Genomic DNA, 26,776 nt, shown 5'->3' with positions numbered 1-26,776 from the left:
GAGAATGTTGAGACACATCCAGCCCCCAGGGCCAGTGACCTCAGCTCTGGGGCAGCAGAGAGGGACACAGTGTGTTGGGAGAAAACAGGTGGGTTAGAGCAAAGCCTGAGTCAGACGGGAAGAGCCTGGCATGGCCCAACATGGAACAATCTTCAGGGTCCACAGAAGGGAGGCTGGAAGCTCCTTCAGTATCCCAGCGCTAATGCTTTGCTTTGGCACTCTGCAGGCTGCATGACCTCCTGTGCTGGGGAGCCTGGTCCTGCTTTACTCAGGAACACTCCACACCCCCTTCCCCTTCAGCATTGTGGCTTCTGCTTCATGCTTGCCTCAGCACAGAACATCCACAGAAAGCCTCCGTCCTGAAACGCTATTTTCTTTCCTTTTATTTTTTTCTTCCCCTCCCTGTTCTGAAGACTCACCAGGCACCATTCCTGTCAGCGCTGGAGTGGAGTAGCTGCCCTGTCCAGCAGGAGGGACATGAGGAGGGTATCCTGGGAGGGTTGTGCTTGCCAGCTCGCGACCTGAGGAATCAAACCAACAAATCACCACGTGAGCAGTGTGGCAAGCGGACATGGTTTTACATCTCCCCAAGCACCCAGAACACAGCCATGCATTTGTCATCACGACTCTGTGAGGACCAGCATGGGATTTCCAGCCTGGCAGGGAGGGCAGGCACAGTTTTTTTTGTCTATAAGCTGCCACAAAGCTCCAATGAAGTGAGAGGGGAAGAGCAGAGCTCTGCAGGGACACTAATGCACCCGACTGAACTCTGGCTGCTTGCCCCTATTCCCAAATTCCTCCAAAGCTTAGATTTGTAAAGTCAGAAACAGTGAAATGAAAAATAACATTGATCTTAAAGACTCTTTCCCAGAAAACTCTCTAGAAAATCGCAGTGCACAGGCTAAGGATGTTTGCTATCTAAATACAATGGAGGATGTCACTCATTAAAGCAGTTAAAAAAAAAAAAAGGACAAACACAAGACCTTAAGACAGGAAAGTGGTTTAAAATACAGCTTGCTGTGGTGCCAGAAGAAGAGTCAGATTCCCAAACACAGCCTTATGCAATGCTCTTTCCTTAAGCTGCAGAAACACGTTTTCTTTAATCAAGTACCCACAGGTCTTCCAGGGCCTCCTCTGATTGCTGAGCGGCTCCTCCAAGGATGAGGGGAACGAGACGACCCTCACAGCCAAACCACAGTTCAGGGGCAGAGACACTGCATGGGTGCTGAGCTCTGAAAATCTGAGTGTGCACCTCAGGCAAGAGGAAGGGACCCTGGATGCAGGCAGCTCTTGGCCCAAAGGATGAGCCCCTGCTGTTTCAGCCTCTACAGGTCAGGAACCACTCTGGCTCCAGCTAGCTACAAGATCCTGGTGACTGAAAACAGCCCATAAGCTGGGCAAAAATCAGTGAGTGCAGGTTCCTTCATCAAAATGTAGCATGTTGGATCAGGAAGAAAAGTCATGTGGTTTTGTTGATTGTACCACCACTGACAGGAAGAAATGCACAGATTCTGGTTTTCACATTGCTTTCTGCAGGCATTTGTTTTTATGTCAGTGAACTTTTTTCAAGTCTGTAGAGCTTGAAGAGGCTGAAACTGAATGTTTTCCCAAAAGCCAAAACCTTTTTTTTAAACTTTTTGAGCCATGATTTCATTTTGAGCTGATCTAAAAATAAACTTTAAAATCTTTCTTTTTTTCCTATATTTTTCAAAGAAATTAGACCTCCTTTGATGAGAGAAAAGTACGTGAGTTATTGCAAATTGCAGCTTACAATCCCTGGGCCACAGCCATGAAGGCCACTTCCCCCCTGCCCTCTGATGAAGGGGTCTGTGCCAAAACTCTTGCATCGCTGCAGTGATCTCTCAGCACATGCCCCACTTTAGTAAGCGCTCTGCATCCACAAATTGGGATGCACACTGTTTCTCTCAGGCCCTTCCTACAGAATATTTATGGTGCATTCACATTCTGAAAGAATTTAGGTTTCAAAACAATTGATTAATTTGCTCTCCAGTTCTAGGGAGAAGTCAGATCCCTCATGGAATGGCATCATGAATTCTAATTATTCAGTGCAGGGAGAAAATGGCTCTTTTAGATTAAAGTGTTCTCCCCTCATCACTGCCCTGCTTCCTTCTCTCCTACATAAAATTAAATTCTGATTGTGTCATCTCTGCAGCCTGGAGAAGACAAAGGTATCTGCAATCTACTTACAGAAGGTAAGTTCAGACCCAGTGCTGGCAGGGACTCAGTTAAGGACTGTCCCTAATGCAAACAAACACCTCACAGCCTGACTGCTGCCATCCAGGAGCCCTCCATAGACTCAGGAGTGACAACATGGCTCTTCCTCAGCGGTTTGGTGTTGCTGCACAATGACACAACTCCTCTTGTCCCAAAGGTGCCTTGGCCTGTGAGTGAGCTCTCCCTCCTGAACTGCTCCACACTGACTACTCCCCATTCCTAACTTTCCAACAGCTATTAAGAAAAACTTGCAATTTATTTCAATATTTTGAAATACTACAAATTTTCCGCTTTCTCCAAAGCCACTGTCACAACCAGCACAGTTTAGTACCATTGTCAAGGGCACCGAGCAATGTAACCACCACTGGTGACAGCATGAAGAGCAAGACCTCTGGTCTTCAGTGAATCAAGGAAACACTGCTTGTAGTGTATTCCACAGGTTTGGCTGGTTTCCACTACATTCCATTTCCAAATTAAATGTTCTGTCATCAGCCGACAAATCCTTCTGGCAGGGTCTCCACAGCCAGGGCTCAGGCAGGGCCTTGAGGGGCTGGCCAAAGGTGACCAATGGCATAGCTGCAAGTGCTCAATCCCACCTCGTCCTGTCTATTGCATCCAACGTACCTCCCCCTCCCAAATAAAAGACTGGAACATCCCATCTATTCCAGTACCCAACACCCTCTGATTTTTCACCCAGAGCGTGGTTGGGTACTGGAACATTGAAGTGGTCACAGCACCAAGCCTGACAGAGTTCAAGATTCATTTGGAGAGTAGTCTCAGGCACATGGTGTGACTCTTGGGTCCTGCACAAGGTTAAGAGTTGGACTCTATGATCCTTGTGGCTCCCTTCCAACTCATCATATTCTGTCATTCTATGAGATTTTTCCCCAATATTGTCAAGCTTCAATTGCACTGAAATAATTGATTTAAGAGAAAAACACTAATCCACCAGGCACAGAGAGAGTAAGAAGCAGTCTCTGCCCCCAGGTGTTCTGTTCCTGCCCTATCCATTCAGGTAGAATAGCCAAGAGGAACGGAACACCTACATTTTACCAGTGGGGCACACAGACATAGAGAGCAAGGTCCTTCAAGACACACTTACTCCTAAATGTCTTTGTTCTAAACTTTTTGGAGGTTATTTTAGATGCCTAAAGTTGGAGATGGGGCAGAGCTGCCCCTTTGCCTCGCTGGGCTGGTGTCGTGCAGGACAGAGCAAATCAGATGGCAGGTCCAGCCTACAGAGATGCTCAAATGGAGCAGAGAACAGGATTTTCCAAGACAACCACCAACCTCTTTCCAACAGCCTCTAACAACACTATTAAGCACCAACTACCAAAATATGTTGCTGAGTCTTGCCTGGAGTGGCCTCCCCACTGAGAAGCTGGTAGCCCCAGCAGTACCAGTACCTTCAGTGGTACCTGCTGACCTGAGACTGGCACATCTCCACGACAGAGAGAGCACACAGCAGCTCTGGTGCTCATGCAGCCTGGACCCTGCCATCTCCTTTACCCTGCCACCTCTTCCAGACCACCTCATCAAGCTCCTTCACATCACTGGTGAGCACCTCCAACGGGCTCATCAGCAAGGCAATGCTGACCCACCTCTCATTCTCCCCTAGAGGGAAAATGTCTTAGGGGGAACACCAGTGATGGATTACTGTTGGGGGCGGTGGAGTAAATGCCTCTGCTACAAACACTCCTGCACATACACAGGCCACCATGTGCTCACTGCACAAGGCCACCAAGTTGCACATCATTTCCAGCCTTAGGCATGTCCTCGCCCGAATTCATCCCACATTACTCCAAAAACCAGAATATGACAATACTGAATAATGACAATATCAACAGCCTAGGGCACTGGATGGTCAAGCCACATGTCAAAGGAGTTAGCTCTGTATACAGAAGATAGTCAATAAATGTCCATCCCTCCATTCGCCAGGAACTGGCAGCACTCACAATGAGAGCAAATTATTATTTAGCAAAGAAAGTGCAAATAAGTAATTTTCTTCCATAAATGAAATTTTGCCACTAGCAGCAGAAGAGGTTAGCATCACCCCCTGAGCAGATGTGGCAAGCAGTGCTTGGGCATCAGCAAATGTCCCCATTGCAGGACAAGCTGGTTGGAACAGAGAGCAGCCTGTGACAGCAAAGGACTCTACTGTCTCCAAACTGCAGTGAAAAAAAAAAGGGGGAGCAGTTTAGAAGCATTCCTCAGTTTATATACCTTTAAAAAAAATAAAAAGGTGGCAAAGAGCATTTCCAAGTGTGTCTTTGTACACTACTCTGTGTAAACGTGAATCCAATTAACTTCAAATTTAACTAGTAATGAAATTATCTCATTTTGCTATCAGCTCAGCTCTCATCCATGGCAGTAATTAACCACTGGGGGTTGTCACTCCCGGAAACATGACACAAGGACTTCCCCAAGCTCAGGTGCTTCAAACCCGTGCAGAATTCATTACCCTGACAGTGTGAAAACCCTTCACTTTCAATACCACAGGGCACCAAAGCATTTTTTTTTCCCTTTATCTAACAGATTGGCAGTAACAGTATGAAAGAAATGAGCCCACTGGACACGTAATTAATTACAGCAAGGGATACATCAGAAAATGTAGGGGGTTCAGGTGGTGGGAGGGGGCTTACAAAGCCCCTTTGCTGCTGTCTCAGAGCCACCCTCTGCAATGGTGGGGCTGGTGATTTTGCTGTCGGAGATGCACCGTGGTCTGCATCAAGGGAAGCCAACACTTGGCCTGTCACTCCACGCTCACAGCAGGTGTACGACTGCCACCAGCTCAGGAGCACGATCAAGAACAAGGCAGTGCTCTGGGTTATCAGGGTAGCCTCCCCTCTCCAGAGTCAGAGGTTTGACATCAACAGGTCAGCAATGTTGGGAAAGTCAGTCCAGTGATGCTGGTGAATCCCCCTGTGTTCCCACTGCCATTGCAAGTATCACCACAAGGCATCAGCCCATCTGAAACAGCCGCCCAAGGTAGCACACACCCTCCATCTGAAACCACACAAGGTAGTGTGTACCTTACCTTGCACCCAGCACAAACTGCTCCAGCAGCAGAGACCAGCATCTCCCCAGGCTCCATCCCAGGCTCCCACACCCTCTCCACCCCTGCCAAAAGCATATCCTGCCCCAGACCTGCCAAACAGCACAGAGCAGAGCCCCCTCCCGTGGCTCAACACACAGGCTGATCTTCATGTCCTTCCACAAAACAATTTTTAAAAATGCAGATTTGCGTTAAGAAAGCTGGAAATGAAGAGATGCTGCCACACCAACCCACAGGATCATGCAAGAAGCTGAGCAGGTGCTTCCAGTGCCATCCCACTCAGTCTGCAGTTCTACAGCCCTTTGCCCAGCAGTCTCTGCATGGGAGGAATCCCGACACTGGCTTCATGCAGGCATGCCACATAACGGCTGCTGCAGGGCATCAGCAGAATGGATAAACTTCTTCCAAAAGGTCACCCAGCTGGATGAACTTGGCTTTTGGTTGTGCTCCCTCTGAAATGCCTCACGTGGTCTCTAAGACCCTACAGTGATGGGAGGAGGATGGCACCCATCCCGAGGTCTTGTTCCTGGCCCTGTCACATGGCACAGCCTTAGTCAGGTGCCTGCAAATGTCAGTGGCAAAGAAAGGGACCTGCATTGGTGCTGGTCTGCTGCCAGGACCCCTGGAGACCACTGCCCCTAGGAGCCTGCACACGTTGCTCTCTTTATTGGTGGGAGCAGCAGCCTCCCTGCCACACTGGGCACCGGCTACCCCAGACATGAGGTAGCTGTGGAGTGTTACAGCCAGGCATGCCACCGCCTAACATCCGAAAAAACAAAAACAAGTAATAGGCAGAGGCATTTTTGGGAAGCCACTTCATCTCTGTGCAGCAAGCCCAAATTTCCAGCCTATCTCAGTCAAACCCATTACCAGAACTGACTATAACTCTGAAAAATCCAGCTTCCACTTATAAAAGCTCTTCTCTTGCCCAGTTCCAACTGTTATCCTAAAGAAAATGTTTTGGCCAAATGCACAATTCTGTTATCAGGAAAAGGACCTGATGAGTTCAGTCAGCTGGCTCCTGAGCCCCTTACCACCTGGGGACTGGTATGTGTCACCCAGGATGTGCCCAGTTAAGTGGCACAGGGCAGTGGAGCACTGGAACCAGAGACAATCATGCCTCAAAAAAACTGTGGTTTTATCACGTACGAATCACTGCTCTACACTGAGCACAACAGCACCTCAGTCATTACTGCCTTGGGTCCAGAGCCGCTGGGCACACGACCAAAAGTGGCTCAGACTTTGTGTCCCACCAATGCCTACAGGATGGCATCTCACCCCATTCTGCTGGGAAAGGAGATGTCACCAGCGCGGGACCCCAATGCACTGAATTGCTGCTCTTAATGAATAACTCCCCTCCTGTGGTCATCTTGCTCTATTTGTGGACATCAAACCCAGTGCGGTGTGCTTACTGTGATGAGTTACCTCTCCTGCACCTAATTAGAGGCAGATAAAACAGTGGTAACACACAGATCACCTGTAATGATTTTGCTGACTCGATTATTCTTCTGACAATTAGCTCTGGCTGCCAAAGCCTCACAGGAATGTCAAAGTCTACTTCCTACAAAGCAGGTAATGTCACAGGTATGACCATGAAATCAATAATGAGGCACAGCTCTTGCAAAGGGCATCCAGGTCAGATGGAACAGCCCTTAAATTAAACATTGATAAGCAGAACACAATTATCCATCATGTTTAAGTGCCTGCGTGAAATTAGCAGCCAGGGAGTGTGAGCAGTGGGGGAAAGATTAGTGAAGGAGGTATTGAAATGCACAGTGTCCACTGTGACTGGGGCTGCAAGTGCTCATGACAGTGGCACTGTAATCTGCTATCAAAGCCATAAAATTTATATTAAGCACACTGCACTGAAGCAGGGACTGCAGATGTGGGTCTATTTTTCTCGTCATCTGCAAGGCAGCAGCAGATGTCCAAAGCTGCCCTTTGGAGCAGGTGTGTCTGCTACTCTTCCCATCGACACAACTTCACTTTCAAAAAAGAGGCAGGGCAAGGAAAAGAGAAAGGAAGGAAGAACAATGCTTTCTAGCAAAGCAACAATGCAGTGGAGAAGTACAGACAAATACTCCCATGTTTTCTCTGCTTAGAAATCTCTGTGATTTCTAAGCAGGAGTCCTGGAGCCAGAGTGCTCTGCGCTTGCCACCGTCTCTTCTGGACAATCTCCTTTGGCTGCTGCTGCATAAAACTCCTGTCCCTTCTTCTGTGCAGCCACAGAGCTCTTGCACTCTAGGAACCACTCAACAGTCCTGCTTCTCACATACTTTTTAGGGTTGCTAGAATGAGAAGGTTTTTTCTGCAGAGCTGAGCTGAGCTGCACCATTATCCACCTCGATCTTTAAATTCCCCCTGGTTCTCTTCACCCTCCCATAACACATGCAAGGTTAGAATTCCCCAGCTTGGCCCCTTCATTCAACAGACACATTCACACTGTATTGGAGAGGAGTAGGGAAAGATACTCTGACAACATCTCTGTAAGGACCCACCCCTACCCTAAGTCTTGTGTGGCTGACAATTGGCCACACATTAAAATGCATCAGCATAACAGAATCTTTCCCTGGCCCATGACAAGCAACACCTTCATGCCTCAGAAGGTTTCCCTTTGTCCACCAGCACGGGGCTAGTAGTCCCAGTAGTGGTCAGGGTGGAGCCAGGCTTGGCTTGGCTAGGTCTCCAGTGCCCAGCTCCACGTGTGGAGGGATGTGGGAAAGTGTGGGGATGCATGGGAATGCATGACAATGATAGAGAGCATCTCACCACACTCCAGATACACACCACCACAATCCCATCTCTGATGTTTCATCTGTCGGGGGCACAGAGAGGAAGAGAGGGCAGATGTAGGTGAGTACAAGGATGATGAGATTTTATGGGAAGATACATGGTGGTCTGGATCTGTTAAATCCCTTTTATGGGAAGATACATGGTGGTCTGGATCTGTTAAGTCCCTTTTGTGGGGCCCTTCCCCTCCCAAACTTGCCTGGAGAACAAAAGACGAGCAACATTTCATAAGCAGCATGGGGCACATGCACGCTCCACTGCGGCTGGAGCAGCACCCTGCAGGAGAGGGTCCTCTGGGGAGGCTGGGTCTGCCTGGCATAGCCCACAAATCCCACACAGGTGCTTGTCTCTGCACTGCTCCTGCATGTCTAAACCCTGGGAACACCTCTTTTCATGAGGAGCACAGTGTCTCTGAAAGGAGGGGACAAACAGGCACAACAGAGCATCTTCAGGCACACAGTGAGGAGGAGGTAGCAGACCACAGACTTCAGGTTCACCTTTATACTGCTGCATAAAGCAAGGATATTTTTTTAATGAAACCTTTAAATTAGAGATAGAAATGCCCCCAGAAAACTTGAAGGGTGGAACCCTGGATTATGCAAGTAGAGAGCTGTTCATCTGTGCATTTTAACTCCAAAACTGAGAGTTTATGTGAAAAGCCCTGAAGATTCTAGAATATTTGATTTTCCTTTAAAAAAAAATTCAAATCTCATTTTCAAGTTTAGGATTACTTTTCTATGTAAAATGTAATATACTGAGGAGAGATACAAAATGTGTCCCAAACAAAACCAAGAAGTGCACACTGCTCTGGGCCAGTTTTACCTTGTTTAGTAATTTCAATTGTTAAAATTTCTTCAGATCTGGGGGGTTCAGGTGGGGTTTTTTGTTTGTTTGTTTGTTTGTTTGTTTGTTTTTAATAGGAAACTATTAATAGGCCCCACTGGCTCCTGGTCCAGGGCTCAGTCCCTCCACCAGTGTGGTGGAGAAGAGCCTCTCCAGACACCAGGTTTCAGGAGCAGGGAAAGGCAGCTTGTCCTGGCCTTGACGGGATGGGATCTGCTGGTGGTCAAAATGAGACCTCAAAAATGAGACTCCCGTTCCATACCACTGAAACGGACAGTTTTAACTGAAATTCAGCTGGTTTCAGGTCTGCTGACACCTTCTCTGGAAAGCAGCCTGAAATTGGCTCCTCTCCCCATTTATATTTCCATGGCTCACAATGCAAGGTAGGAAGAGCCAAAACTGAGACAGTTAGCATGTGGGAGCTGATGAAGCAGCATGAGGGAAGCCAAGCCAGCTTCCACAGGCTCTGGAAAGGAAACAGAGCAAGGAATGCAGCCTAGAAGCATGGATGCAAAAAGGTGTGCACGGGACAGAGAAAAACATAGGCTTGTCCTCCTGCTCTGGTTACACCACTGGTGCCAATTACACAGATCTGCAGTTTTCACTCTTTCAAAAGGGATTCACTGCACATTAAGTGCTTTCCTCAGCAATCTGTGTTGATTTGGAAATGACATCGAGTGTTTCCTTTGAAGGCAAAAACCCCATGTGTCTACTTATCTGAGAGACCAGTTAGCCTCCTCCTGTCAAATCGACATGTTTAAAGGGGAGAGAAAAGAAATCTCACGTAAAAATAATGGGCTTGCCACCATGGCAGGTCTTAGACTAGAAAATGTTATTTTTTGGTCAAGTGCCATTCATCATGCAGTGTAATTCACGAGAAGCAATGAAATGAAACTTTAAAATAGAAATAATAAACCCAACTTTAAATAGTTCAGCATTAAATAAATGCAGAACAAACCAAAATCAAAAGCCAAAATATAAAATAACAATCCTAAAACAAAACACCTCTTCCTGCTAAAATGAGGAAAGTGCGAGTTTGGCTGTTTTTCTGCTGCTGTGTAACATGCTTCTGCATTTTGTATCACCTCACATCTCAGGTCTGCACAGCCTTACACACCTCACAACCACCGCCAAATTAAAGATGGGTTTTTTTCATCCCATTATTTCTAAGATGTACTCTAGCCAGCACGCTACATTCAATGAATGAAAGAAGTAGGAGAATTAAACCACGCAATGAAACAGCTTTCTGACGAATAAAGCTATGGAAATTTTAGGCTCCATTTACTTCTCAATCTAATTTTGCCCTCCAATGCACATTATGTCTGAAATGGGATCTCATGTGGTTTGATCAGTGCTCTTAACGCATACAGAAGCAACATATTCCCTTTATTGTTGTTTCCTTTCTGCAGCACAGCAATACTTCTCATAAGAGCAGCACAGCAGGCTGGAGGAGACTGTCTCCACAGTAATCACTGTGCTGCTGGAAAGATGCAAGATGACCAAGACGATTAGCACCTTGAAAAGTTTGTGATCTGGGGGATCCCTGTTCCTGCAACTGCCCAGCTAGCTGTTCAATACTCCACAAACATCACAAGAAAGATTGAGTTACCAAGAGATCTTTAAATAAAATATTTCTTCCTTTTGTTTCTTTTTCACTGTTTGAATTTTTGCAAAAGCCCAGAAGCTGTTTTCTATTCTCTCTTTGCAATAGAGGAGACTAGAAAGAAATTACCATCAATTTGTGAAGAGTTACAAACTCTTCTCACTGTAACAGGGCTCCAGACACTGGAGCTATATGAAAAAAACAAACAGTAGCAACTGTAGTGTAAAAACTAGAGCATTGTTAGCAATTTACTGTGGTGCCATGGATCTTCCCGAAAACTAATGGATATGTAGGGGGAGAGGTGGCTGGCCTCCAACCTCTCCCTCTTCAAGAAATGGAAATGCAGAATGCTTCCAACCTCACATGTTCAGCCCATTTAACAAATCTCATTTATCAGTTTAGAAAAGGGACAAGCATGGCAAAGCCAGCCCTGGGGAGTGGTTCAGCACACTTTGCAGGTCCATAGCCTTGGCTCAGGCTGGGAGCTGCCCTTGGGACAGAGAAGCTGTTCCCAAGGAAGAGCATTCTTCAGTTGGGCTCAGACCTTCAGGATTCAGTCTGGAGACTCGACCAAAAGATCTCACTGTCCACAGACAACTCAGAGGCAGCAGCACAGGCAGCTGCCTTGCCTGTACCAGGCCATGAATCCATCTCTGGGGCCTTCCCACGGCAGTGCATGAGGAAAAGCACGGAGACATCCCCTCCATCACTGTCTGCCACCACAGCCATTCCATGATGGGCATCTGAGGATGCTGCTGACCTGGCACCCTACACACCATGAGCGTGGCTGCCACTAGCTAGGGGTGCTGGGCTGTGACAGGAACTGCCTGAAAAGGCCCTGCAGGTGCAGATGTTGCTCCAGAGCATCTGTACTATGATATATGATATATGATATGATATATGATTCCAGGCAGGGCAGCCCACCTCCTCCTCCCAGCCTGGCAGCTGGGGGTACGCTGCCCCCAGGTCTGAGGGCTACACATGATGGCCTGGGGAGGCTCCTGGAATCCAGGCAAGCCTGTGCTGGCAGGCTGCTGAGAGCTGGGTCCCTGACATGACCTGGTAGGCTGGGATGGCACTGGCAGGGAAGGGGCCTCATGCTCCCCAGCTGTGTATGGGAAAGCAGGAAAGCAGGCAACCAGGCGAGAGGGGAGGACACGGGTTTCCAGGCACCTTGCAAAGGACAGCAGTGACATCCAGAGGGCCTTTGGAAGCAGTGAGAGCAGAAGGAGAAGCTCAGGCACCATGCAAACCTGCCTTGATGGCAATCCCTTTGGTCCCAAGCCAGAGCAGTGAAACCCCCCAGCAGTGCCCACCCCAGTGACTGACATTGTGCCAGCAGGTCACCACCTGGGACTGTGGGTGTCGAGCTGGGCTTGGGACAGAGCAAAGTGCTGGGGCTGCAAGCACTTGGGCAGACACCAGGTGACCCAGGGCTTCACTGTCCCACCTGCTCCCACGCAGACAGACACCTTCCCATGCAGGGGAACCCTGTCAGCACTGACAGGGGTGGGCACAACCTGGCAGCCTACTGGTGCATCCGGGGACAGAAGCACCCGAGCATATTGACAACTGGTTATTCAACTTGCTAAACAAGCACAGAGGGAAAGAAAACCCAACAGCTTCCACCGATCTGTTTTGCAGCAACATTAAACCCATACTGATATCTTCATCTCACAAGAATCAGTATTTATGATCTGCATCTGGAATTAATCTGAGATGGAGACATTTCCAATCCAAGCATCATTGCTAATGTCATCGGCAGTTTTCTACTCACAAGAGAAATATTTGCACCCTAGATTTCAACATCCTAATTAGGGTTCAACAAAGTCCAGATTGACAACCCATGTACTATTTTTCTGATATTTCTGTAATGCTTTTTTTAACCTGGAATAAGCTGAGAAGTTGAAATCAGGCACTATACCTGAATTCTGTGATGGAAATAGTGAAGCTGCAGAAATATTGTCACACTTGGGTTTCAGTGTTTTCCATTAAATATTCTCAGTTGTCAAGTTTGAAATATTTTATTCTCTTTAGTTGAAGGAACCTGAAACATTTCATTTGAAATCACTTTAAGACAAATTGATTTTTCATCTGCCCCGTGCAGCAGCAGGACCAAGTTCAGATTTCCAAGTCCCACCTCTTTCTGAGCTGCCTGGTGAGTAGCCATCATCTCTCACAACATAGTCAGATGTGTACCTCGACTGATTCACCATGTAGTTCAGAAAATAACACATGTATGGATTACTTTATGGGAAGCAACCTCCAGTGAGTTCAAACTAGAGGAGAGAAGGAGATGGGGAACTGGATTTTGCTCCAAGCCACAGCGGGAGATTCCCCTTCTGCCACATTAATGCAGGACTGAAGCAGCCCATGGGTACCAGCACCAGGATGGGGGGATGCTGCAGTGGTGCCCAAGGCCATGGGGCATCTCCATCCATCCTGAGACCCAGGGGCTTTGCAGCCTGCCTGGATCTGGGTAAGACACTCAGGGCTTGCCCTGTCCTCAGCCATCACCCTGCACCTGGGAGTTCCCAGCTCACATTTCTCACTGTCTGCTCCCCAGCTGAGGATGTCAAGCAGGGACAAAAGCAGGGTAGGAGAGTGGCCAGAGGAGGTCCCCGGTGCCCGTCACGGCATCAGGATTTATAACTGTATTAAATGGCATGACAGTTGGTCACAATAAATCCGCTCCCCTTCTTCCCAAATCAGAGACAATAAAAGCTTTGGCAGTGAAAGTCATTCATCATCATAAAGACTTCAGACGTTCCAGCCATCAATTTCACTCACATTCTTAATACACTGGAGAGGAGTGCTGGAGTTTTAGGGGAAAAAAAGAGGGGGAGAGAAGAAAGGGAAAAATAATTAAAAGAAAACATGACGAAAGATTGGACAGAATAATTAGAAAGGTCAGAGAAAGGAGTCCCTTCAGGACAGCACTTCTGATGATGGGGGCAGAACTGCTCTGTTCTCCATGGGGTATATGTGATGCTGAGCAAAGCTGCCGGGTGTCCCTACCACCCCAGTGGGTCCACTGAGGAGGAGAGGCTGGGACCACATTCTGGAGGGATGACAGAATGCCACCCTGACTCCCCTCTTCTCTCCAGCCCTGTGGTGCCACTGCTGGTCCCTGCTGCTGTGTGGTGGGGCCAGAGGAATGGTGCTGAGCACGGGGGCTGGCTCTGGTGGAGCACCATCCTCACAGCAATGACAGTGCCTTCCCCTCTGTGGGGGCTGCAGGTCCACTCTTCCTCAGCAGGAGGGACACCCCCCATCAGAGGCCTGCTGCAGCTGAGGGGCCTCAGAGCAGCTGCCACAGAAAGGGAGTGCTTGGCTGAGGGTCTGCAGGCAGCGCCTTGCAGAGGAAAGCACAGAGGTAACCCTGCAGTCTGTGAACCCTCAGGTGATGTGACACACAGAAGCAGTGGCTTTGCATTACTCCAAGGGGCCAAGCACAGGGACAGGCACCACTGCCCACCACACACTGGTCGAGGGAGGGAGGTGGTGTCACATCCAAGGAGCACCACAAAGCTGTTTTATCCATGTCATAGTAGGGCCCATCGATACCCCACTCATATCTTAAGAACTTAAGAGCTTCTTTCATAAAAGCCTGAGTTGATATCAAGACTTGAAGGGAGTGAACAACCCACCAGATGAAGGTAGTGAACACCCCAGCAGAACATGGACAAAATTTACCTCCTGAGTAGTGAGCCTGTGGCACTGCATGCTCAAGCCTGTTAAACAGCAGTGAACCCTTAGAAAATGAACAAGAGTGCACCTGGCCATGAGCTGGTGATCCTACCTCTACCTGCCCCCAAAAGATCCAATGTGCCTCCTGCAGCCTTGTGCATCCTCACAGTGGGAGATCACAGCAGCTACCTGCACCTCTCATGACCAACTAATTGACTTCAGAGCTAACACTGGTCACTCTAGGGTGGACGAAGCCATGGGAATGCTCTGGAACACAACGTAGGGAAGCATGGAGCACCTCCTGGTGTGATCTCGGCAGCAACAGGCAAAGACACAAATAGCAAAGGCACAGTCCTGCACTCCTTCACCCTGCAGACGTGCAGCATACATGACACATGTCCCACATGTCCCTGTCACACCAGTTATTGCTGGTGTCTGCTCATTCCTGTGATGACTGTTCCCAGTGCAGTTCCACAGGGAAAGATGGGCGATGCTCTCCAGACAGCTCAGGGGACATGTGCAGCTCTGTCACCTGGACTAGGCTGGGCAAAGCCCTGGCTCAGCAAGATCAGTTCAAGTTTTGCCCTCATCCAGAGCCTATCCCACCAGCTTTTCTGTCTCTGCACCAGACCCGGACACATTTAGGACTGCCTGTACTGGCTAGCACAGGCAGCACAGGACACAGCTCCACTGTTACTGGGCCTGTTCAAGGTCACATCAATGCCTGGGAACAGCTTTTGTCTATATTCCATAACTATAATGATATTAACAAAGACAGAAGGAGCAAAACCAAGGCCTCTGTTTAGCACCAAAAGTCTGATTTGCTGACAAAGCAAGTCTCATCCACATCCCCCAACATCCCACGCATCTTTTGGACTTTGCAATTAGTGCAACTGCAGCAGCATCTGCTGCCTTCACACCACACTCTTATAAACCCTAGATCCTCCTGCAATCCTTAATTACCAACAGTCCAGGACCATCCTTCCCACAGAGAATCCTCACATATGGGGAGGCCGCCAGGTCTGAACCCACAACTGCCAGAGCCGAAGCCTGCTGGGGAGGGGATAACCCACATGCGACCCCTCTCTAGAGGAATACTGTTGATACACAAGCCTTTGTTCAGGAACTAGTGCTCAAAAAAAGGTACGGTGCCATCACAGGGCTGCCGAGCTCAAGGAATTCAGACTATTGCAAAGAATGTAGGATGAAAAGAAAAGCTCCAGAGGGACCCTGACACTCCTTTCACTCTTGTAACTGAATTCAGTTTTCAGCCACCTCTTTGTGAAAATCCCAAGCCAGGTGTCAAGTCTGTGGCAGCACAGGCAGTGCCTGTCCACGATGATTCTCAAGGGATTTCCACAAACAATATTCCCCATGCTGGTAGATATGCCAGTTCCATTAAGCAGCTCAAAACCAGGCAACTCATATTTTGAATGCCAGTGATGTTTTTCTGTTTTTTCCACTGCATTTTGCTTTTTGCATTTTTTTTTTATTACATTTTAACATTTTTATGAGAAATAATACCAAAACCTGAAATTCACACATTTTTGGCCTGATATAATACAAAGACGAGAAGAAACAATGGTACATTATCAAAAAAAAAGCCCCAGGTAGATTTATAAAATCTCTATTCACAGATAACACAGTGCCCTGGCATGATCTTTGTTTTACCATTCCCTCTACTCACTTTCCAGCACTGCCAAGGCCACCATTAACCATGCCCCCAAGTGCCACATTCATAGGGCTTTTAAATCCTTCCAGGAAAGAGGACTCACCACTGCCCTAGGCAGCTTGTGCCAGGGCTGGACAACCCTTTTGGTGAAGATATTTTCCCAATATCGAACCTAAACCTTCCCTGACACAACTTGAGGCTATTTCCTCTCATCCTGTCACTTGTTCTCCAGGAGCAGAGCCCAACTCCCACCTGGCTCCAGCCCTCCTGTCAGGGAGTTTTAGAGAGTGAGAAGGTCTCTCCTGAGCCTCCTTTTCTCCAGACTGAGCCCCCTGAGCTTCCTCAGCCACTACACATCAAAATTGTTCTCCAGACCTTTCCCCAGCTCCCTTGCTTGTCATCGGACACACTCCAGCACCTCAGTATCTTTTGGAGGTGTTTTCACCACTATCATCAAAACAATTACCTTGTCCTAGAAACAATTTCTGTAGCCTGACTCAAACTGCCATTAGACTTTATTTTTGTGTTGTGCAGATGCACAGATGCCAACACATCTCCCTACTCAGCTGGAAATATCATTTTGGTGGCTTGCACAGACACTCTCAGATGTTTTGTTATTGTTCTGGGCCAAAAAAAGGAATTTAGGAAGCATTTATGCTAACTCGAGCGTTTTCCTTTCTTTTTTTCTTTTATTTTTCTTTTTCTTCATTATTTCCAATTTGGAGATCTACAGCAGATCTACATCATTTCTCTGGCAGTGAGAAGTGCCGCCTGTGGGTTGAACTGGCCTCAGCTGCCCTAAAGCCACCAGCCAGCTCTGCACACCTGAACCCCTGGTTGCCATGGTGGTGGGTGGCACAGGGGTGTGAGAGTCCCCAGGACCCAAACACCAGCACAAGACTGTGCATGTACCCAGCAGGGCATTTTCCACCCATGGGTGCAGAGTTGGTTTGATGCCCTTTTTTTTTTTTTTAGGGCACTTCAGACCAGGGTAACACAAGAAGAGGCTGCTCAGCATGTTTGCAGAACAAGCCCCAGCCCCGTCGCAATCAGGGCAGCACAGGGGCACCAGAACCCTCTTGTCTTAATCCTCTTGCCATCGCTGCTTTATTTAAAATTGTATTTATTATCCATACCACAGCGGTATTGGGGGCAGGGGGAAACAGATTTAATTAATTAGAGATTGCAAAATCCTTAAGTAAAAGATGCTATGTAAATGCAAATTGTTATTATACATGCGTTGCACCAAAACATGTTTACCACAGTTAAATTCGACATTTAAATCCACAGCCAAACTCCCAACAGAGTCAGGCTGTACATCATCAAAAGAGGCAGTTAATAGTCTGAGTCTTAGTGGGGTACAAGTGCCCTCGTTTGCTTTCTCAAATGCGCTTGTTCTTTTTTAATGGCAAGATAAGAATTCATAAAAATGGAAAAACTCAACAGTGTTGCACTTAGACTCTGTACTATCATTAAAACTGGCACTTTCGTTTTTCAGATTGGCTGCCTTTCCACAGAAGTTTATGTGGCCTTTTTTCAAGTCTTTAACATGACAGGCCCTATTGGGAGTGACAAAGAGATTATTGGAAAACGCATCTGCACTTTTATCTATTAAATGTAGAAACTAAGCTGTAAATCTTAGCATTATGCTTCACTGGAAACCAGCCATCTACCAACACCGATTTGCACTTCAAATCAGTCCCACAGAAATTAAAGTATAAGTCAGTGATAATGTTTAAACACAGATCAACATTTCCATGTAGGGACAGATTATATGACCAAAACATAGTGGCCTCAGAAGAAGATTTTTAATTATTGCTATTACAACTAGACAACAACAACAACACAAACAAACAAACAAAACAAAACAAACACCAAAGAGTATTTCCAGAAGAAAAAGCAATTTCAACAAAACCAAACCTTCTCTTTACTTTCTTCAAAACCATGTTGATTTGGGGATAGGGGAGTGAGTGGAGAAAAAAAAGGAAGAAGGAATTGTGAAAATTTTACATAAGTCTTATTTCAAAGAGCTGGAACAGAAAGTATAAATTGAAACTACTTTTTATTATTAGAAAAGCAAATATTTTTAAATTTGAAATCAAAATAATTGAAATACTTTGATTCAGCTGGTGAAAACACTGCTGGAAAACTGTTGTTGACCATTAGCTGGATAACAGTTCCCTCCAGGACTTTCTGTGTGACCCTTCTTTCTCTGTGGGTCAGGTCTATTCCACCCACACAGGTCCAGCCTAAGCTAAGGACTCTTCATTCTCTCTATAGCCATGGGAAAGACCCAGCCACCCATTGATAAGGATCACTAACTTTATATCCAAAATTAATGAGAAAAGACAACTTCTAGTCCTAATTCAATCTCTAATCTGTGGAGAGAGGAAGGCTTCCCCAGACCCCTCCACCCAAACACTGTTTTCTAGGGTTGCTCAGATGAATCCTCCATCCACAGGCTGAGAAAGATCTGTTACCACTCTTCTGGAAGTGATCTGTGTCCCACTGTCACTTGATTTCTTGTTGAAAAAACAAGAAGTCCTTTGGGATTGCATTGAGCTAGATGCTGAAATCTATTAGTGTTTAATTCTGGCAAGAGATCAGACTGGAATTTTAGAGAAGCAACTCCTTTCCTCCCATTGAAGGCATCAGAATCCATAGTGGGTACCAATACTAAAGTCCTCAGGGAGAATTTGATTTTGGCATGGTTTCCAGTCTAACTGCACTCCCACCGTGCCTAGCTTCAAAAGTGACCAGTAATATCTGCCATTCAACAAAACCTAGCAAAACACTGGCTCATAAATTGCAGTCACAGCACAATGGGATGAACAACGAAGAACGAAGAGTTAGGAAGCAGATGAGACTGAGCACTCCTAAGGAAAAACACACTGAGAGGCTGGGTGAGGACTATATGTCACAGCAGAATAGTAACAAGAAGCATCTCGTCCTACGACCTGAATTTATCCCATTTTAGCGTCTTTGTTCCCTAACTACAAAAATGGAACATAATTCGCAGGAATATGGATTGTTATTCCTTCCTCTCCCCGCATGGGTGTGTAAGCTGTGAGGAAGACCAAATGAGCAAAAGCTGATGGAGGTGTGTCCACATGAAAGAAGACCAGCCTCCTCTACTCCAACATCTGGCAGAGGAACCAAACCAAAGCCCCCTGATAACACTTTACTCTGTGATGCTTCTTTTAATAGAGTGCTATAGAGTTCACATGGGAGCCCACTCCACTGAATCATACCTCTCTGCCCCAGGTGAGGCTGCCTGACAGCTCTGCCAGTGCAAACTGACTCCATTGCCAGACACAGCCAGGGTTGCTGTGGGTTGATCAATCCACCCTTGGCACTGTATTGGAGAGCCACATAAAGGTGCCAGCTTAACATGGCTTTGTCCTCTCAGACTGACACCAACCACGCTGAAATCAGCAAGGTGGAGCAGGAAAAATGCCTGTGCAGGTAATTAGTAACAATCACAGGCTGCTTGGAAACTGCTGACGACAGCAGTAACGAGCTGGGCACATGTCATTGGCTTGTAAATGGAGAGAACACTTAGGGACTGTGGCAGCACACAGTGATGGAAGGGGTTTTTTTAAACTTAATATTTAATGTGGCATAAAATTGATGCAGAGAAAGCGAGTGGTTCTTTAATCAGATATATTTGGCTGGTGGTCCATAATACAACGGAGTTGGTGGCTGAAGCAATACTGAGAGCTGTCACTAAATTTTTCCTTAGCAGCAAGTATTAGCATGAGTGCCAATGTTTCAGCAATCCTTTGGTTCTCAAGAACCATTCCAAATGTCTGGATATGCCAGCTGGCTAAGAGAGAGAAATTTTACATTTTCTATCCACAACTGCACAGAAGATCTTTGTCACCTCAAACCTTTTCCAGCTACATCACAGCCTGGCAACAAGAACAACGAAAAACTGTAATCATATTTCACTCAAGACCTCTGTTCTCAGACTTATTTCCATTACATTCTTTTGCAGTCTGTCTTACAGATTTAAGACCGACAAGATGAAGTAGACTTAGTTCTCTTAGCATATGGCAGCTCAGGCTGCTCCAGACTTTCTCATAAAAACTGATTAAGCTTGAACAGCAGATATAGTTATCGAAAGGACATAAGTGTTCTTGGCTCAAACTCCCGTTTTTCATATTTCAAGTTACTTACCCACTTTTCAGTCTTACCAATAGCCCTATTCTTTATTGAAGCATCATGCAATTGTGTTCACAGCTTTGCTTCACGCACACCAGAAGAGTTCCTGGTGCAAGTGACACAGCTGCTCTGGATACCACAACCCATGTGCCAATGTTTTAAGCAGCTCTTGGTCTTATGACAGTGAAGCTTTTACAGAAGTGTTTATAATCTGGAATCTCAACTGAGAAGTGAGGTCAGCCTCAAGGCATTAGCAACACTAGACACAGACTTTGATCATTTTGTGGACTTTTATCCAACTAACTCTCACTTTTATACCTGAAAACACACTACCTAGCATGACTAAAACATGTTGTCCCCCAAGGCTTTTAGTCTCCTTCTCTGAGTTTGATCAGATACATCACAGCCTTTCTGGAACAAGGAAGAGTGGAAACACTCAAAAAAGGGTGAAGAAATTAAAAGCAATGCAACTTCCTGAATCTCAAGAGAAGATCAGAGGTCAGGTTGGCCCCTCCTCCACCAATGACAAGCAGCTCACAAGCGAAATCCCATCACAGATCTGCAAGACTTGGACTCTGGATGGCCAAACTGAGGGGGACCCAGAACCAGGAGCTGGCTCTGGCAAGACTTCTCTCATGAATCAGAGCCTGACCACTGAAGTAGGGCTGATACAAAGCTGACCGTCCTCCAGGGGTTGCTGCCTTATCAATTACCTACATCTACCCACCCAGCCCAGCCCTACAACACTAAACCACCACTGAATTTTACCACAGCTTTAGTCAGACAACAGACAACTAAAAAAAGCTCTGAGAAGGCAGAGTAGGTGGTATGTTTGCAGACATCTGTTGGACCTTGCACTCGTAACCACCATTGTGCACCATTTCCCAGTTCCTGATTTTCAGAGGTACCTACCACAGATGAAAGTCCTGTGGCAATACAGAGCTTGTGGTTACAATGGAAATAGGGTCAATAAAAGTGTATCCTTTTCCAAATCCCTTATCCTACTGAGGAAACAGGCTGGGAAAAGAGCTGTGACTGAAGAAATGAGTTAATTTTGAGGAGAAAATAGAGAAGTCTGTCCCAAACTAAAGAGAGAAATGCATCATCAAGCGTGCTATAATGGACATGCCTTGCATATTACAAAGCATGGCTTGCTGCTGAAGCCTTCCTGCTCCTGACAGTCTGCACATCCTTTCAGCTCCTCAGGAAAGAATCAGGGCAGGGAGCATGAGTTGGGCGTATGGTGCCTGCCTAGTGCTGTACAACCCAGATTGTTGTGCAGACTTACGAGCACTTCTAGAGCATATCCAGCACAAAACAATTCCTATGGCTGTTTAAAAAGGAGGGAGGATAGCAGCTAGACAACCTCCTCCAAAAATATATCAAGAGGCAAACATTTTAAAAGGATTTTGGTATGCTCCTGTAAATCTAAGTTTTATGAATGCAGGTGATAGAAGACTATACAGCACTATCAAACTAAAGATATAAATACCCACTGTCTTGAAAAACATGTTCTGTTGTAGCTCTCACTCTGTCATATTTAAGACTGATGGCAGCTTTTTTCTAGAGTTGCTGCTCATAAAGTCTGCTCCATGTTCTTGAGGACAACTATCAAATTCAACATTTGGAACTTTTGCTCAATTGTAGGTAACATCACAGGGACAACCTCTATAAAATCAATACTGAGCTCCACAGTGTCACCTCTGTAGTTGGTTTTGCTCTAATAAATGATCAGCTAGCTCACCCCATTCTAAGGAGGTAGCAACATGAGACATGCCAGAAGTTCTTAAACAAGTGTAAAAGAAGAAGTGCTGCTGATTTATCAGCCAAAACAACAGCTCTTGGCTGAACCTCATTTTGGCCAGGTGCAGATCCTGGATGGGCAGTTCCTTAGAAGACAACAGAAGTGAGGGAGCATTCAGCTTCTCTATTATCATCTTGCCTTCCTAACTTTGGCCCATGGTAATGCAGCTCAGTAATCTCCTGCTACTTTGCCTCCCCCCAAGGACGCAGCTGCCATCAGCTCCCACTGCACACTGTGGATACCCACAGGAGGGAGGTGCCCACAGTACCTGCTCATGCAGTTAGAGGTGCTGCCAGGCTGCACAAATGTCTAACAGGGCACAAGGTTTGTCATGGGACAAACACTCAGGAGAGGAACTAAAGGCAGCAGAATGCCCATGATGGACTGAGACAGCCTGGGTCACCTGCAGTGAGCAGCACTTCAAAGAAAAATGCAGGGAATCATAGAATCATTTAAGCTGGAGTTCTGCAGCAGACAAGTGCAGAATAAATTGCCTGAGGAGAAATTTTTAAAATTTTAAATTTAAAATTACTTTTTAACTTTCATAGGCTGTATGAGTGACTTATGACGACCAGCATGACGATTCATGTTTCTTCTTAAATATTCCTTTCAGTTTCCTTCTATTCTATGATTCTATAGATAGCACAGAATCATAGAATCATACACTGAATTGCATTGGAAAAGTTCTCCAGTTCCACCCCCCTGCCATGGGCAGGAACACCTTCCACTAGACCAGGTTACTCCAGGCCCTGTCCAATGTGGCCTTGAACACTTCCAGGGATGGGGCATCCACAACCTCTCTGGGCAACTTGTGCCAGTGCCTCATCACCCTCACAGTAAAGAATTTTTCCTAATATCTAATCTAAACCTATTCTCTTTCAGTTTAAATCCATTTTCCTTTGTCCTGTCACTCCAGGCCCTTGCAAATCGTCTATCTGTCTTGCAGGCTCCCTTTAGTTACTGGAAGGCCGCAGTTAGGTCATATCGAAGCTTCTCTTCTCCAGGCTGAACAATCCTAATTCTCTCAGCCTTTCCTTACAGCAGAGGTGCTCCATCCTTTTAATCGACTTGATGGCCTCCTCTGGACTCACTCCAACAGGTCCATGTCCTTCCCATGCTGAGGGCCCCAGAGCTGGAGGCAGCACTGCAGGTGGGGTCTCACCTGAGTGGGACAGAGGGGCAGAATCCCCCCCCTTAGCTGCTGCCCACACTGTGGGATCAGGACACAGGGGGGTTCTGTGCTGCCAGCACACATGGCCACGGCATGTCCAGACTCTCCCCCAAGTCCTTCTCCCCAGGGCTTCTCTCAATCTGCTCATCCCCAGCCCGGATCGATCCCGAGGGTTGCCCTGACCCGGGTGCAGCACCAGCACTTGGCCTTGTTAAACTGCATGAGATTCCCATGGGCCACTTCTTGAGCTTGCCCAGGTCCCTCTGGATGGCTCTGTCTGTCAGGTATGTCACCTGCACCCTCGGCTTGGTGTCAATTGGTGAAGATGCCCTCGATCCCTTTGTCTACGTCATTAATGAAGATATTAAATAACACTGATATTGATAATGATTGATAATGAAGATATTAAATAAAACTGATCCCAATACAGACCTATGAAAGACATAAATATATCTGTATCAATGCTCTATCTCCTTATCTCACATAAGCCACACACATCTCCAGGAGTCCCTCGTTCTGTCCATCCATCCCTAGGTCACACTGACAACTGAAGGGTCCCCAGACACCTTTCTTACCTATGAGTCCAGCACTGAAACCATCCACCCAGTACCAAACACGTATTAAAATAAGTCTCCCCGTTGCCACTTCAAGATACATATGATTTTTTCCTACTTCTTTTAACTCTCTTATTTCTTTTGAATCTTCCTAAACTTTTGCTGAGAAAAGCCAAAGGCTGATGTCATATTGGGGTAAAACAATTTTCTAACAATTGTTTTCAAAACTGCTCCTGCTCTAGATGAGACTGTAGGGCTTTAAAGATACAGAAATACCACACAAAAAACAGTATCATCTTCCCTTGTAGCAACAAAATAAAGAATTGCATCCAATCTTTGGCAAAACAGAAAAAAATCCAATAAAATTTGAACAAGTTAGACACGGCAGTAACACACAGAGGTAACATTTATATTAAACACAGAGCCTTACATTTTCAAATTCCTCATTTTTTCTGATTTGCACAATTCATTTGGGACAGAATTTAATCATTTTCTTACCATTTGGCCAATCTCCTCCCAAGCAGTGTGGTCAGCCCCAAATAACTACATAACCAAAGAATTTATCAATCTCTATCTGTTTCTTAACTCTTGCCTTATGTCTGCTGAATAAAAGCAGATGATGTGGCATTCCCTGGATAAACAGCCTTTGCTTTTCATTTAAATGTTTAGCCTTATTGCATAGTTACAACTCTAGAAATGGTACAAAACATGAGCATTTGTAGGAATTAATAGCAGCCAAAATTCACATTTGTTTGAACTGTCATAAAAACCTTGTCCACTCAAACACACCAGGCGTATTTATGAAAAATGAGCACCAAAGCCCAAAGGCAGAGGCAAGCATTGTGCTTTTTGGTGACACAGTGGTACTCAGGATGCAGGTTTGGAGTAGAGGGCCACAGCCTTGGAGGGAAGGGATGGATACATCATTTGTTGGCTACAAGCAAACACAAATGATTTACACAAGACTTTCAATTGACTTTCAATAGAGCTGCTCTGAAACCACATTTTAAAATAGACTTTTGAGAAAATGACTCCACATCTGACACAATTATTCCATAAAGGGCCTCTCCTACAATGTGCAGGCACAGACAATTCATGTCACTTATCGGTGTAGGAAAATTGCTTACCTGTGACTATAGGATAGGACTGAGGCCCTGGAACACTCGCTCCCAAATCTGCAGAAGTAGGGCTGGTTATATTTGCCTTCATGTCATCCAATCCACTAGCTAGTGAGGCCATGGCTGAGTATTCAGTTGCCTGGAAAAAGAAACAAAAGGCATTTTAGTGATAATAAATTTACTATTCAAGAGCTTTTACCTGTGCGACAGAAAGTAGGTGCAATATAGAACTCAAAAATCCTTTGTTCTGCCAGTTTTAAAGGCAGTGCCCAGTCACATGGGGCTTTCAGCACTCAGTCTGCTCAATAAGTGGGTTGGTGCTTATCACCACTGTTCTTGGAGAACACTAAACCAGGCTTTCTTTATAAAACAAAAGCCAAACTCATCAATATGTGACAAGGTTTTCTTGAAGGTGGAAATTCTGTAGAATAGCTGCCAAGTGCAAGTTACTTGCTTGTTAGAGAAAAATGTCCTTGCCTGTTAACCTGAACTCTCCATATTTCAGTGGTGGCACTTGAGTGGACATGCACTAACAAGAAGGGAGGAATGGTATATCCCATTTCCCCCCTTTTCTTGGGAACGTCACGTTTCTTCATCATCTCACAAGAAAGTGCACATATATATTAATGTTTGCTTAATGGATGCATTCATAGCCAACTGTTCCTAAATCCAAATTATTTAAAAATAAATCACCTGACTGCAGTAAGGACGCTGTCTCACTTCAAGGGAATTTCTTAATTTCATTAGCCAAAGGTATTGTAAGTGAACACAGGTCCTGAGAAATTAGACCATTTGCGTCCTACAACCTGTGTAAGTCCCTGTAGCTACAGCAATCTACGGCCAGTTTAGAGGATGTACATGTATATGGCACAAAGCTTTATCTTCGTTTGCCTTATTTCCATGACTTCTTATAGTCAGGATCATTCTCACAAAACTGGGAAGTTTCCTTATAAAGGTCTCCCTTCCCTGCTCCTATCTGCCCCTTAAGTTTTAATCCCTTTTTTGTGAGATGGCAATCATGGCCATAACAAGTGGAGGATGATAATTTCAAACTAAGAATGGCAATAGGAACAGATAAAGTAAAGACCAATCACTGTGAGGCCAATCCCTGCTGAATTCCTGAAGATTAAGTCAATGTAGAAGCTGCACAGAGGTGAAGAAATGCTGGGGAAACCAGGATCACGTGGGGTTTTTTTGAGCGACCAAAACAAAAATCAGAGTATTACAGAATCCTAGACTGGTTTGTGTGGGAAGGGACCTTAAAGACAATCTTATTCCACCCCCTACCATGGACAGGAACACCTTCCACTACACCAGGTTGCTCAAAGTCCCATCCAACTCGGCCTTGAACACTTCCAGGGATGGGACATCCAAAAAAGTTAACTTTTTTTTCAAGGAAACAAAATCTGGTCTGAGTGAATACATCTTTCTCCCCCTTGCAAGTTTGTCCAAGAACCCAGCACACAATCTGGTGCTTGCCACTAACACAACACTTTGAGTCAAATATACCTGTTAATGTCTCTGTTGCCCACCTCTCACTCGAACAGAAGTTAATTTACCTGGATAACTCTGTATTAGCAGGTCTGTGTAATAAACGTATTTTCTGCAGTACAGCCTGACACCTTGAAGGCTCCCCTGCATAAATCCCTTGCAGATGTGTGTGCCAAATGCATTTTGGCAGGGACTAGCCCCTGGCCACCCTTGACCTGCACCCAGCCCATGGATCAGAGTCCTCTGACTCATCTTGTAGGCTCCTCCCTAACCTTTGCATTAAAGCTGTCCTGTTCCTCAGTCCTTTTAGCTCATTCCTTCTCTGACACCCTCCATGCCCTCATGTTTGCCTTGCCTTCATGCACCCAGCCCCTTTCATCTGCCACCACTGCCTCAGGGACACCCACACCTCTGTCTCAACCCCCATTTCTGCCCATTGCAGAGGATCATCCCTCCTCTGAGGAGGGTGCCAGTGATGGTCCCAGCCTTCCTCCTTCCTACAAGTGCAACCAAAGCTCCTTCTTCTCACTTCACACCACACCAAGGTGCGTTTCTCAGTCTTCCAACACCAGTCTGAGCTCTCCT

At 46.1% G+C, this 26,776-nt stretch overlaps 1 protein-coding gene across 3 annotated transcripts in view; it reads right to left on the bottom strand.

Moving 5' to 3' along the window:
- PAX5 (paired box 5) overlaps positions 1-26,776 on the bottom strand; it is a 121,879-nt gene that overhangs the window by 32,966 nt on the left and 62,137 nt on the right. For 2 of the 3 annotated variants that reach the window (XM_027709064.1, XM_027709065.1), the window contains 2 exons: positions 24,710-24,839; positions 420-521 (listed from right to left, as the gene is read on the bottom strand). In XM_027709064.1, the coding sequence (XP_027564865.1) occupies positions 420-521; positions 24,710-24,839 (232 nt within the window). Of the gene's footprint in view, positions 1-419; positions 522-24,105; positions 24,182-24,709; positions 24,840-26,776 lie in introns of those variants that run through there. The other variant, XM_027709067.1, reaches the window with a different exon arrangement.

The sequence above is a fragment of the Neopelma chrysocephalum genome, unplaced genomic scaffold (assembly GCF_003984885.1).
Source record: "Neopelma chrysocephalum unplaced genomic scaffold, ASM398488v2 Primary Assembly neopelma1_96687, whole genome shotgun sequence".
NCBI lineage: Eukaryota > Metazoa > Chordata > Aves > Passeriformes > Pipridae > Neopelma > Neopelma chrysocephalum.
Note: the sequence above shows the minus strand (reverse complement) of the source record. Positions and strands in the feature narration are given on the sequence as shown.